At 37.0% G+C, this 13,044-nt stretch overlaps 1 protein-coding gene across 1 annotated transcript; it reads left to right on the top strand.

Annotated features, from left to right (window-relative positions):
• The first annotated feature begins 1,207 nt into the window (after nucleotides 1-1,207).
• Nucleotides 1,208-8,083, top strand: LOC115982287. Its single transcript, XM_031104850.1, has 6 exons — nucleotides 1,208-2,411; nucleotides 2,577-2,685; nucleotides 3,202-3,322; nucleotides 3,441-4,190; nucleotides 4,624-6,565; nucleotides 7,312-8,083. Exons 1-6 carry the CDS (start codon nucleotides 2,216-2,218, stop codon nucleotides 7,746-7,748), a joined length of 3,555 nt encoding a protein of 1,184 aa, XP_030960710.1. The 5' UTR covers nucleotides 1,208-2,215; the 3' UTR covers nucleotides 7,749-8,083.
• The last annotated feature ends 4,961 nt before the right edge of the window (nucleotides 8,084-13,044 follow it).

The raw sequence follows: 13,044 nt of genomic DNA, 5'->3' as shown, positions 1-13,044 counted from the left end.
TGGTAAGGGCAACAAAAAGCTGTTCCAAGTTCCAACTATATGAATCCAAGAAAATCTCTGTGGGCAATTTAATCCCTAGCAGCGTGGCCTTAGTACTCCCCCAATTGATTTCTACCTTCAATTCAATGCATCTTTTATTTTTTATTTTTTTTTGTTAGAATCAATTCAATGCATCTATATCTATGTACTGTTTAAATGAAGCAAATGACAGTAAATATATATATACGTCGTGCCTTTGAACCATTGTTAATAAATTAATTTAAGAAAGTTTTACCATTATTTTTTTAAGAAAAATGTAAAAAACAGCTAAAATAATTAATTATTTTTTATTTTTCCATAAAAATTTGTTGAGAATACATCTTAAACCAATTCCTTTAAAATATCAGTTAACTATTCCTAATATATACAATCAAATAACCAAGAAAATGAGGTTAAAAAGGTAAAAATATAAAAACCATCCATTTTTATTAATACAATATTATTACCAATTTTATCAAAACTATCCAATTTGTTCCAAGTTCACTGCTCTTTCAAGTCAAGCCACTTATCTTGTTTCTCTCACAATTATTACATTGTGAAAATTATATGCGCAATAGTGTTTCTAGTAGTCAATGATAGATAAATAAGAAATATTATATCCACAATATTTTAACAACAAATCTTAAGTAATAGGTTATTATTGATTATTGTTGGTGAGACAAAAAAGTCATTTCAATGATAAATTCAAAATTATAATCAATAACAACTAACCATCTATGACTTGTTGTGAAAATATCATGAAAATATTATATACTTTACACTTCTCTAAATAAACAACGAATATAAATAGAGAAGGAAAAACAGTCTATGCATACTATACTTGAGAAATGCAACGCTCACAAGATTTTCATAACAATTTTTAAATAGAAAGTTGTTATTAGTTGACATTAGTAGCTCACAATATTTTTAGAAGATAACAAGTTATTTTTAGTTGTGAAAATATTACGGACGTAGCATTATTTTCTTACAACACAAATTTGAAATTATTGTTTTTTTTTTTTTAATATAGGAACTCAATAAAGTACATGTGAATGTGAGAGGTTTGGAACTTAGAAGTTAGAGCTAATAGTTGATCTGTAATCAGTGGCATCACTGTAAAAATTAAGAACCAAGTAAAGAGAGAATAAGAAAAAGGAAAATATCGCAGAGAAAAAGAAAGAAAGAAAGGAAGAAAATGAAAGCTTGCTGCTGAGGAAAGAAGCAAATCTAACATATCTAAAAAACCAATCAACAACGTCACCAACAACAAAAAAAAAAAAAAAAAAGGAATTCATTTTCTCGGAGGAGAGAGAAAGTGCTAGAAAATTTTCCACTTTTATTTTCTTTCTCATTTTCTCGCTCAAGTGGTAGTTGGAACTGACCGATCTCTCTCTAGTGGGATCCGTACTCTCAGACAGAGCAGTAAATGCGTTTGGATCCAAGTGTCCGATACGGCTATTCCTCGCATTGGTTTTTTTTTTTTTTGGATTCTTCGAGTTTTTGAGATCGCATTTCAACGCAGTTTCTAGCTGTCTTTGAAGAAATTTTGACTTGGAGTTTTGGAGGAGGAGAAAGAAAAACGCTTTGTTGGTAAGTGAAGCTCTCTGCAAATGTTCAATTTCTGAACTCACAAATTGTGGCTTTAGTGCTATTCCTGGAAACTTCAATTAGGGCTTTGGCTTCAGTGTTCTAGTAGCAGAGTGTTTGGATTTTTTAGCCGGACGAGGAAAATCTAGGGTTTCGTGTTGAACTGCATTGTGAGAGAGTCACAAATTGGTGATATTTTTTGTGTTTTTTGTTTTTATTTAGTTATGAACGTTGAGGCTCTACATTTTGATTGGTACAACTGTTTGAATAGTTGAAGGTTTGTTTTTGCTATCATGATTCAATGTACAACAAAGACTCTGTGTTGAGTTGAGTTGACTTGGTCCTGCAATGACTGATTTTGATATGGGTATTGGAATTAATATAATTTGTTGAATATTGCTGAGCCGGCGAGTTGAAACTGAGTTTTGGTGTTTTTTTCTTTCTTTTTTTGTGTGAAAGTGATTGTGGGCTTGAGTTATTTTTGTTGTTAGTGAGCTCAGATGGATAGAATGTGGTATTGGTTTTGGTACAACTGTTGTTTGATTTCGGGGCGTGTGGAGAGGTTGTTGTGGTGGTGACAATTTTGAGAAGTGTAGTTTAGGTGTCCAAGATGCCTCCGTCTCCGGCATTGAGATACTCTCCCGGGAGAGAGATGAGAGCTAGCAGTCACAAGCGAGGGCGGAGTTTGGAGAGCGGATTGTTGTTCAAAGAGAAAGATGACGATCTTGCTTTGTTCAACGAAATGCAGTCCAAAGAAAAAGAGAGTTTCTTGCTTCAGTCCACCGATGACATGGAAGACACACTTTGTAATCTTCTATACTGACCCTGGTTCTGTAATTTGGATATATGTTATGTGTACAGTTTGGATTTATTTTTTATTTTTTATTTTTCCCTTAAATTTGTAAAGTTTGGTGTCTTCTTGCTAATAATGTGCTGCATTTTGCTCTGTGAATTTGAATTGTTCTTTACAGCTACAAAGTTAAGACAATTTGCGGATTTTAAGCTTGGAATAACCATTCCTGTTCGAGGAGAGAGTAGTGACCTGCTTAATGCCGAGGAGGAGAAGAATGACTACGATTGGTAGGCTGTCTTTTTTCTTATTATGAAGTTTTCAACTTTCCAACTCTGAACCACTATATAACTACTATGGTTCCATGTATATTGTAGTGATGGAATTTAACAGGGTAATAGTTTAAGTATCTTGCTACAAAGACAGAAATTCTATCATCAAGCAAAAAGAAAAGCATTTACTTATGGCCCAACTAAAGTTGTCTATGTGCGTAAGCACACTTCAAAATTGTAATTTATTAGTCTGATAATCAAGTCCTTTCATCAAAAAGCTGGAATTCCCTTGGCAAATCGTCAATTTCCTCACATAGCCATAAGTGTATAGTTGTCAATTTATTCAAATTACATTGAATTGTTACTCCTGCATGATGGTTTTAGCTGGTATCATCAATACATAAGAATGGGGTGAAGAGTGAGGTTGTGGGTTGAAGGCCCACTAGGTGTGCTTGTAACTTATCAATAAAAAGAATTCAATACATTTCACTTGTCTTGGTTCCAATGGAATTCCTGGTGTTATTGATTTTGCAGGTTATTAACTCCTCCTGATACCCCATTGTTTCCTTCATTGGACGATGAGCCACAAGCAGTTACTACTGTACCCAGGGGCCGACCTCGGAGTCAACCTATTTCGATATCAAGATCTTCCACGGTAAGTGGTGAGATCAATTTAATGGATACAATCAGATTGATTCTCTAAAAGATTTTTTAAAAAATGAGTCATTTCTTTATGCTCCGTCTGTTCACATAAGACGTGTATGTTTTTGCAGATGGAGAAGAGTTACAGAAGTAGTAGGGGTAGTCCCAGTCCAAATCGCTTAAGCCCATCTCCTCGGTCTGGGAATAGCACCTTCCAGTCGAGGGGAAGGACATCATCAACACCCCATTCCAGTCCACCTCCAGGTGTACGGAATGCTACTCCATCACGGAGACCATCTACTCCTCCAAGTAAACCCTCAACACCTGCTCCAAGGTCTTCTACTCCGACTCCCCGAAGGATGAGCACTGGGTCCAGTGGTGCCATAGCCTCACCAGGGATTAGGGGAACTTCCCCTATAAAGACAAGTCGGGGGAACTCTGCTTCACCAAAAATAAGGGCATGGCAAACAAATATTCCAGGTTTCTCCTCTGATGCACCTCCCAATCTTCGTACTTCTCTGGCTGATCGACCAGCATCGTATGTGAGGGGTTCCTCACCAGCATCCAGAAATGGTAGGGAATCTACCTCAAAATTCAACAGGCAGTCAATGTCTCCAACAGCTCCTAGAAGCATCAGTTCATCTCATAGTCATGACCGAGACAGATTTAGCTCTCACAGCAAAGGTTCTGTGGCATCATCTGGTGATGATGATGTAGACTCTCTACAATCCCTTCCTGTGGGTAGTTTGGACCGAGCAACTTCAAGGAGAGTCAGTGCATTATCAAATAACCGGACTTTGGCCTTTTCAAAGAAACCAGCTAGAATAGTGTCCTCAACATCTGCTCCAAAAAAATCATTTGACTCTTCCTTTCGACAGATGGTATTTTTTTTCTTCATTTAAAATTTTGTGTGTCATTATCGGAATTTGGCAAGTGAGCATCAGATGAGTTGAAAATAAGAATTGTTCTCACGTATGTAGTTGAGATCAAGTGACAAAACATAAAGGTTTAGTAACCTCAGATTGGTTGGCCAATATGCATAAAATCTCATACTTTTAACTTAAGTGGTTTTTTTTTTTTTTTTTTAATTTAAAAAAAGAAAAAGAAAAAGGAATTTACTATTATGCAGTCCTTTTGTTTGCTAGTAGATTTCTGAGGACTCCCCCCTCCACCCCCCCCCCCTCCCTCTCCCTCTCCTTTTCCCCCAATGTTTTTTGCAGTGATATGCGGTTGTGTACTCACCCATGAAGACTTGTCAATTAATATTTAACAGTAATGATATCTGATAGGTTTAGTAATTCAATGTTTGTGCAGGATAATAGGAAAAGTCCTCAAAATATGTTCAGGCCACTCCTATCTAGTGTCCCCAGTACCACCTTTTATGTTGGAAAAGCAAGTTCTACACATCGTTCTCTGATATCTAGGAATTCCTCTGTTACAACAAGCAGCAATGCAAGTTCTGATCAAGGTACAAATGCTGCACTTGATACTGAAGGTAGTGACCACAACCAGGATGATGCGGCAAGTGAAAGTGGGAAAGTTGCATATCCTGATGTTCATGAAGAAGTGTTTGCCTTTGATAAGATGGATGTAGTAAATGAGGACGTTGGGCATGAAATGCATAATGTTCCACTTCACCTACAGCACGGTGGCTTTGATAAAGGCCCTGCAGTTGAGTATGATCATGCTGAAAACTCTATTCACCATGGTGTTGCGATGGAAATCCTTGCAACTTCCGAAGTTTCTCAAGTCAAGGCTGAATCTTCGGATGTTTTTATTCTTGAAAATATGGAACTTTGTTTAAAGTGTGGTTCTAGATATGTTGCTGATGAAGTGGAAGCAGACGTTAAACTTTGTCCAGAATGCTGTAGGAAAGACAAACTTTTGAGTGTCATAATTCCAGATACAACAATTACTGTTGCTGAAAACTCCCCAGTGATGTCCATGACATTTTCTGAAGAAGAAAAACCTTCTGTGGAGATAGAGCCCCTGATGGTTGTACCTGAATTTCCACACATCACTTCTGTGGGTGAACCAAAGGTTTCCCAGGGTGAAGAGAATGTTGAGCAAGGCCAGACTTTCTGGAGTGAACAAAACCAGAATGACTCACAAGAATCTGCAAGGTCGTTGTTAGAGGAAGTTGAGCATAGACATGCCAATCAGCAAGAGATGAGCCAATCAATTGTTGGTTACAGCATGACTGATGATGGCACTGGAGGTCAGCAATTGCATCACTTTAATGACCATCCAAATTTGAAGGTTGACTTTTCAGAAGGTACAGGCATCTCCATACTGCTGAAGAGGTCAAGCAGTAGCAAAGGGCCTGTTATTCGGGGAAGGACATTTACTGCTTCTACGATACCTTATGATGATTTGTCTTATGCAAGAGACAGTGCAAACAGTATGAGAAGCTCCATTGGGCATAGCAGTTTCTCAGCATCATCCTCTATTGATTTCAGCTCTTCTAGACAAACAGAGACTCGTGTACAACGGCAATTAAGTAGCAGGAAATCGGACTTGGAGAACTACAGATTTGACATTAGCACCAAACCTCAAAGCACTGGGTCGTCTTTTTCTGGATTTTCAAACCATGTTCGCCAAGGGTCAGGTCTTGCATCGAGCACACTTACAGAAGAGAACTTTGAGGTTTCTGCTGGCAATGTGGAACATGATGTGGAAATACGTACTGCTTCTGAAGAACAAGTGCTAATGTCAGAATATACAGAAGCAGATGTTACTTGTACATCTTTAACCAGGACTGCTGCTGTTCAGAATGATAATTTTGAATGTAACGATGGTAGTAGAACCATTGATGCTTTCACCTCGGAATTGTTGAGTCGTGTAGTCAGTGTTCAGATAGAGGACGATTCAGTAGCACCACTTCCAAATTATGAAGATCGTGCTGTTTATGAAAATGGTGAAAACTTCCCAGACAATGCTCGTGTCATGGATATGGAAGCATCTATTAGAACTTCAAAGTCCTCTTTTGGTGAGGAGCTTACCATGCTGAATAACAGTATTGATGGAGTGGATGTCCTACAGATTCCTTCTCACAGTTCTTTGGTTACTATGCCAGAATTAGAAACTGAAAAATGCTGTCAGAGCACCCCTGGTTCACAGATTGATGATGCTTCTCAGATATCAAAGAGCACCAAGGGTGAATTGCAGGACTGTTCGGTTCCAAGCTCTTCACAGGGGGATTTAATTGCTCCTGTTTCAGAGCACAACACCTCTGATCATGCAGATGGCATCATTGGTAAGTTTCTCGAGTTTTATTTTTTGTTATAGTTGAGATTTTCTCTGTCATAGTTGAATCCAATTGAGTGCCAATGATGTGTTTGGTATTTCCGTTTTTGGTCTGAACATTTTTATTTATTTTTTTGTTGAGGAGATTGGTTTGAACATTGTAATGCTCTAACCAATGATGTCTATCAAATGTCCATAGTTGCTCCTGTCACATAAGTGAGTGTTCTGGTATCTCAACATTATTTATGTATCTTTAGACAAGCTTTGATAGACTTGTAATGAATGATCTTGATGACTGAATTTTGTTAAATAATGCTTCAGCATGTCTTGCAATAATAATGTGATAGACTACATTATCATGGTATGCACTCTGACAAACAAACAGGGAAAAAATGAAGTGTCCTATGAATGGTGGTGTTCATATGCCTAATGCCAAATGATATGATGCTATGCAAATTGATTTGACCTCATCCATTATACTTGTTAATTTCATTTACTTGAAAAGTGAAAACTTTACATCGTAAATGAGGACTGCATTTGTATTTACTTTCTGCAAATTATTTGCTGATCCAGAGCATATCATGAAACCCATCTTTTCTAGTTGGATTGTTTATAGCTCCATCTCTGTTACCTACTCTTACTCCATTATGCACTTCACTTCGTACAACATTTATCATGTGCTAAAGCCCTATTTATGTAAAATGAGCCAGTCTTAGCTAAGTTATCTGACAATTTTTTTTAAAATATTTTTGACAGAGGAATCAAAAGTAATGGTAGAGTGTCAGGGTGGAAGTAAAGCAAGAAGTCTAACACTTGATGAGGCGACGGATACAATACTTTTCTGCAGCTCCATCGTTCATGATCTGGCTTGCCAAGCTGCAGCCATAGCGATGGAGAAGGAAAGTTCGGTCCCGTTGGAAGGTTCCCGGCCAACAGTTACAATATTGGGAAAATCAATTTCTGATAGAAAGGTTCCACGGGGCAGGACTGCTACCAAACGTACTTCAAGAGCCCAAAAGGCCAGGCAAAGACAGGTGGAAACAGATGCGAAAATTCCTTCTAATGAGACTGAGAATGATGAGAATGTGGATGAATCTTTGCCCCGCATTGTTGGGCTTCCTAACAAGGTGGACAGCATGAAGCCTCCTCCTCCTCCAAAGCTGGAATCCAAGTGCAACTGCACAATAATGTGAAAGTATTTTTTATTCAGATGGTGCTTATGGTGCCCCCACCATGCTACTCCCTTGTATTTTAATGGTTTATGTTTGAAGGGCTGTTTGAATTACTGCCAATTGGTTTCTGATGATCCAATTAATTTGTAAGAAATGCCATGTTGTTTTGGTGCCGTAATTGTAAAGTTTTGTTGTTGTTAGGCTGATATTTAGTGAGAGGCACTGGAGGTTTGTGTTCGCTCCAGCAGCCACATTCTTGTTCTATTTGGTTCCAGTCCTCCATAAGAGATGTGAACGAAATGAGAAATCCCACTCATTCTTATTCATTATGATTGTGAAAATATATCTTGATTTAATTAGCACTTCCTAGTTGAACAAGGCGGCATTATTTGCCTACTTGTGTGAAACCCTGTTAGAGCAATAATGGATGTATAATGCGAAACAATAGCAGTAATTGGTTAGTCTACCAAAAATGACTTTTTTTCTCAAGGCACTCATATGCAGTTGTGCGTGTGCTATTTTCTTCTTTTTGGGTGTGGTTGTTTACTTTACTAAGTAAAAAAATGGTTCTAATAATCCTTTTTTTTTTGGTAGAAGGCTCTAATAATTCTCTCTCTTAAAACTTCTTTGAAGCTATACTGAAACAAGGTTTTTCACTTTAACTTCGTGTTCTCATTCAAATTTTTTTTTTAAATATATTAATATTAGTATTATGCTTATGCAATAAACAGGTCAATCAATAATTATATGTAAACTAGTATATAACCCATACTTATGCACAAGAATGATGAATTGTAGTGGTGCTATTAATGTTAGTTTAGGTAATTAAATATATAGGACATTAGTTCGATCAGGACATTAATTCGACCAAAATATTTGGAGATACTAAAATAATTTTTCCTTGCAATTTTAATGATATTGATTATACCAAATTTCTCATTACATTACTATTATGTATACTAACTTGTAACCCCATGCTTATGCATGGATGTACTTAAAAGATACACATTAAAATGCATAGTATAATTCTTACTTATATAATTTAAATATTATTAATAGTCATTCATATATATATATTTTAACTCTTTAAAAAGTCTTGTAAGAATGTTATTAGATAGAAAATATAAATTGTCCATTTTTTAAATATTTTTATGTTCATTAATTCTAGACTCTTTGATTTTTGTACACAATAACTCACTTGAATGAAAATTTATGATATGTTCACATATTTGATTTAAAATTAAGAAATAAAAAACTCTCTAAAAATAAATAATTTAGGACACATGACGCAAAATTGGACTTCAATTATGGAATCTAATTGGATTTTCTCTAAACTTTACCTATTAATATATATAGATGACTTATAAATTTGAATTGTTTTTCGTTATACAAAAAATGGCTCATAAATATAAAATTATTCAAACTCTCTCTTTCTCTAATTTTATATATAGCGTTAGATATATAATTATGTTTTTTATGATTTATTTATATTGGACTCATCGTTTTCTACACTAAATTAACTCATTTGGCACAAAAATTAAAAATTTTTGATTAGATAGGACACACACACACACACATATATATATAGATGACTGTAAGGACGTGGCTTAGGTCCCCAGTCCAAAAGATATATGGACCTTGGCCCAAAAAGCCCCAAAACAATGAATTTGTAGAGAATGAGTGGGAAATCTAGGTTTTAATGAGTTGGATAGTTATTGTCGTAGATTCAAATGACAACAAAGTAAGAACAAGTGGCTTATATTTAAAGAAGGTCGTCCTCGGCCCAGTCCAAGGAGATCAGTCCTTGCTTGTCTTCTAGATTAGATTATCAATCCGGTCCATATTGCTACCGTCCTCTCTTTCTCCATTTTTTGGATCCTTTACTATCAGGGTCTCTCCTTTATTTTATACTATCATTTTCCTCCTCTTTCCACCTTCCACGTGTAGATTCAGATTAGTAACCCTGATACTTGTCCCATAAGCCCCTCCCTAAAGTCTTTGGGAATAACTGTAAGGCTGAAAAATATGGTTCAGTCAGCTACAGAGCATTCAATGCAGTGGTAGCAGCCTTATATTAGATATTTTATAGCTCTTCTTTGTCCTGTCCCTACTTAATACTTATCTTCTTCCCTAGAATGGTCCGGAATATTGCTTTTGATTGCAGACTATGCCCTCTGTCCTCGACCTTGCCCAGCCGAGGAGGGATTCTTCCTCGTTTTCCTCCTGGGTGGCTCTAATCAGATTCCATTTCTTCTCTCATTGGCACAGACCCCTCTGGAAGTGTTTAACGACCTCGGATTAGGCTCCTAGCCCAACATATATATATATATATATATATATATGGGCTTTCTGGCCTTTCACCCCTATAATAGCCCCTCGAGATCCTTTGTTCTGACTCCTCAGGAGGAAAGGAGGACGTCGATGTGATGATAGTTCCTTCGCGCCCAATTTTCATCACCTCTGACTGTACAGATTTTATTATTATTATTATTTTTTTTTATAATTGACCACGTCACGCTCCTGACATTTCAATATACTAGGCGCGCCTTCATTAAATTATTGCAACTCTATGTTCCCCACGTTCCACGACGTGATGAGAATCCAACAACTGAGCATTTTATTGGAAATTGAGTGGGATTTTTCCTGCTTATGACTTTCTCTTTGAACTTCGAGCAGGATAACTCCCACTAGGTTTCGCCTTCTATATAAGGCGCCCCGGGGGAATCATTCTTCTTCACTTTACAAGTCTTTGAGTCCTCCAGAAATTTCAAACTCTTAAATCTTCGGGGCTTCCAAAGGACCCAACCAAGATGGTGATCAAGGCCTAGGGGATGAGATGGCCAGGGATAAAGGCAAGGGTGAGGAAACCAAGCCCTCTTTAAAAACCAAGGATGCTACCAGGGCCTAGGATGGCGCAGTCAAGACGAAGGAAGCAGAGGCCAAAGATGTTCCTGCCTTTTAGCCGAGCAAGAAAGAAGATCTTCCTTCTCTAGCCAAGGCCCAAAGCAAGTGCAGATCGCATCAGATTTTTGGTGCAACAAAGTTTGGGTTCCAACCTATATCATGTGTGCACAAATGTAAAAACAATCCAAGGTTGATCGAGCAAATTAACAAGAACAAGGATAGGCAAGCTTTCTGTTTTTCAGCCTTGATAGCTGAATATCTTGTAATTAGGAGAAAAATGATAGATAGGTCTCCTATTTTTCAGCCTTGATAGTAGAACATCTTGTAATTAGGAGAAAAATGATAGATAGGTCTCCTATTTTGTAGTTGAAGTTTGCCATTATGCATAATGTACATTTCCTTCATCTAATAAAAAGGGTTTGCACTTTTTTCATCGTGAGTCTTTCTTTTCTCTGCAATAACTATTTTATGAATGGTGGCATTGTTGTTTTTCCCTCTAATGGGACTTAAAATTGATGATGTTGTTAGTGATGAAAAGTTGTCACCCTGACTTTGTAAAAGCCGACAGTAGTGCATGGCTGCTATCTTAAGTAAATTAACTTCGTAAAAAATAGTAAGGAAAATAACCGTGTGCATATACCACGAATAGTGCAATCCATCATAGAATACTAAATCCAAAGCAAGTGATCTGAGGGGACCATCACGTACTAAGGTTCTATTTGAACACTTATAAGAGATATCAGCGTGTTAATTTCCCCAAAGCACCTGGTCCGAGGACTGTAGGCATGACTTTGGTTCTACTTGAACAATTATAAAAGATGTTATAGTGTTAATTTCCCCAAAGCATCTGGTCCGAGGATTGCAGCCATGACTTTGGTTCTGTTTGAACACTTATAAAAGATGTCATAGTGTTAATTTCCCCAAAACATCTGGTCCGAGGACTGCATGCATGACTTTGGTTCTGTTTGAACACTTATAAAAGATGTTATAGTGAGAAGAACGATGCATTTGCACAATGGACAAGCATATGTTAATGGAAATTTTCGTTAATAATGATACATTTTCAGGAGATACTAAAACCAGCCCCACTTTGGATCCCTATTGATTTGCAACATCATCAATATGTATCCTCCTGGACAAAGGGTTTGATGTAGTGAGACCATGCCAGCTGATTTTCCATCCATGTTTTGTTTCTCAAAAAAAAAAAATAAATAAATAAATAAATGGGGTTTCAACAAACTCAGCCATCAAATCAGTGAAGGCTTCACCCTTCACAGAGACGCGAGACATGTATTCGATATAGAAAGCCCCCAATATCGTATCCTACTTGGCAATCCTCCGCATAGCATGCATCCTTGCCAAAATGGCCTCCTTTAATGGTCGATCTCCTGTTGCATTGCCTTGGTATGTTGAGCGTTGAACGCACTAAAACACCAGACTCCCTACAGACGGTGCCAATTGTAAAGATATGGCTTGGGTCCTCGATCCAAAAGATATATGGACCTTGGTCCAAAAAGCCCCAAAATAATGAATTTGTAGAGAATGAGTTGGAAATCTAGGTTTTAATGAGTTGGATAGTTATTGTCGTAGATTCAAATGACATCAAAGTAAGAACAAGTAGCTTATATTTAAAGAACGTTGTCCTCGGCCCAGTCCGAGGAGATCAGTTCTTACTTGTCTTTCGAATTAAGTTACCAGTCCAGTCCATATTGCTACCGTCCTCTCTTTCGCCATTTTTTGGATCATTTACTATCAGGGTCTCTCCTTTATTTTATATTATCTTTTTCCTCCTCTTTCCACCTTCCACGTGTAGATTTAGATTGGTAACCCTGATACATGTCCCATCAGCCCCTCCCTAAAGTTTTTGGGAATAACTATAAGGTTGAAAAGTATGGTTCAGTTAGCTGCAAAGCATTCAATACCTTGGTAGCAGCCTTATCTTAGATATTTTATAGCTCTCCTTTGTCCTGTCCCTCCTTAATACTTATCATCTTCCCTGGAATGGTCCGGAATGTTACTCTTGATTGCAGACTATGCCCTCTGTCCTTGACCTTGCTTAGCCGAGGAGGGATTCTTCCTCGTTTTCCTCCCGGGTGGCTTTGATCGGATTCCATTTATTCTCTCATTGGCACAGACCCCATTGGAAGTGTTTAACGACCTTGAATTGGGCCCCTAGCCCAACATATATATATATATATATTTATATATATATGGGCTCTCTAGCCTTTCACCCCTACAATGATTTATAAACTTGATTTTTTTTTTAGTTCTATAAAAAAAAAAGGCTCATAAATATAAAATCATTCAAAAATTATGTTTTTTTTTTTATGATTTACTTATATTAGACTCCTCATTTTTTACACTAAATTAACTTATTTGGCACAAAAATTAAAAAAAAAAATTTAGATTAAAT

The sequence above is a fragment of the Quercus lobata genome, chromosome 3 (genome assembly GCF_001633185.2).
Source record: "Quercus lobata isolate SW786 chromosome 3, ValleyOak3.0 Primary Assembly, whole genome shotgun sequence".
Lineage (NCBI taxonomy): Eukaryota > Viridiplantae > Streptophyta > Magnoliopsida > Fagales > Fagaceae > Quercus > Quercus lobata.
Note: the sequence above shows the minus strand (reverse complement) of the source record. Positions and strands in the feature narration are given on the sequence as shown.